At 44.7% G+C, this 1,593-nt stretch overlaps 1 protein-coding gene across 1 annotated transcript; it reads right to left on the bottom strand.

Annotated features, from left to right (window-relative positions):
- Window positions 1-6: 6 nt before the first annotated feature.
- LOC110289023 (proliferation marker protein Ki-67-like) lies at window positions 7-1,574 on the bottom strand (the record flags this gene model as incomplete). Its single annotated transcript, XM_021155234.1, is given in 1 exon segment — window positions 7-1,574. A coding segment is annotated over 1 exon segment (1,338 nt), but the record flags the coding sequence as incomplete, so codon positions are not given.
- Between the last annotated feature and the right edge of the window lie 19 nt (window positions 1,575-1,593).

The raw sequence follows: 1,593 nt of genomic DNA, 5'->3' as shown, positions 1-1,593 counted from the left end.
AGGTTTTACTGAGTCTGGCTTTTGCTGTTGAGTGCTCTTAAGGATACTGGTGTTGTGTGCTAGTTTCTCAGAGTGATCTGATATTTGGGTTATTTCTTTGGAGTCACCTAACACTTCAAGAGGTTGAACCCCATCCTTATGTGTCCTTAGCTGCCTCCTGCTGTCAGTTACTTTGGCTACTGTATCTAATGTCTGCTTTATGGAGGCCTTTGAAACTTGGGTACCATTGTTACCAATTTCGGGGACCTTGCGGGATCGCATAGTTTGACTTGATGTTGATACTGTCTTCCTTACTGCTGAAGGCTCTTCATCTGCCTCTACTTTCCCACGTCTTGTCCTGGGTCGCCTCGGTGAGGTTTGGAAGCTGTCAACTTGCTCTGGTTGTAGAGAATTACAGGGCAACTGTGTGGATCCTTTATCACTTGCTGATTCATCAGTGTGGCCTAGGGTTTGGATTGGTCCTTTGAGACCAGACAATTCTAGGGCCTGTGCCTTTTCCTTGGGTACCCTCTGTGGCCTCTTGCTGACGGGCACACTTGCTACTGGATCAGTTTTCTGCTTTGTAGACTTCTTAACCTCTTCAACATTTATACTGTCACCCCCAGGCTCTTTGAGTGTTTTCCTGGTTTCCCTGGATGGTTGCTTTCTCTGTGCTGTGGGCTCTTCTTTTACACCAACGTTGAGTAGTTGTATTCTGAGCTGCCTCTCTAAACCTGCTAAGGTTTTCTTCTCTTCTGGTTGTGGAGATTTGGAAGATATTCTTTTGGCAGTTTCCTCTTGGAAACTGATGAGTTCTTCTAAGGGTGGGGTTTTCTCCTTAACTGTCCTTGTTTAGTTCCTCCTGCCAGTTAAACTTACACTTGGGTCTTGTTTCTGTACTGAAGATTCCTTAAACTCTTCCATACCTTTATTGTCACTTATGGGCTCTTTCTGTGTGTTTCTGGTTTGCCTTACAACTCTTGTAGTCTTTCTTTGTGGTATGGGCTCTTCAGTAACAACCAGTCTCCTGAGTCTTCTTCTTGCCTGTGTCTCTGAAGTTGTATCCACAGGTTCTGGAGATTTGCCAGGCATCTTTGTGGTTTTCTCAACAATAACTGAGTCCATTAGCAAGTTTGGAGCTTGGCAGAGCTCTTGGAAGCCAGGCAGATCCTCTAGGGTCTTTTCTGCTCTTTTAATTCTTTGCCTCTTACTTCGAGGCACATTCACTTCTGTGTCCAATTTCCATTTTACAGATTGCTTCCTTGTTTTAATGACTTTGCCTTCACCTTCTGGTTCTCTAGGTAAGTCCACGATTTCCCCTGATATTTGTGGATGCATTATGTCTCCCGAAAGTTCATTTTTCATGTGAACTTTCCTCAGACCGGTTCTGGCCTGTCTCCGTGAGGTTACTGAAGTGTCTATTGGCTCTGGTGGTGGAGACAAGCTGGGCAGTTTTGCAAGATTGTCCAGTGTCACTGAATCCTTGTTATGGCCTGATGTTTGGAAGACCTCCTGAAGACCAAATTGGTCTTCTGGGGACTGGGACCTTTTCTTACATGACCCTTGCTGCCTCTTGCCACGAGTAACATATATTGAAGCTTGTTTTTTTTTTTT

Source organism: Mus caroli, unplaced genomic scaffold (assembly GCF_900094665.2).
Source record: "Mus caroli unplaced genomic scaffold, CAROLI_EIJ_v1.1 scaffold_24794_1, whole genome shotgun sequence".
Classification (NCBI taxonomy): domain Eukaryota; kingdom Metazoa; phylum Chordata; class Mammalia; order Rodentia; family Muridae; genus Mus; species Mus caroli.
This window is presented reverse-complemented; position numbering and strand designations above follow the sequence as displayed.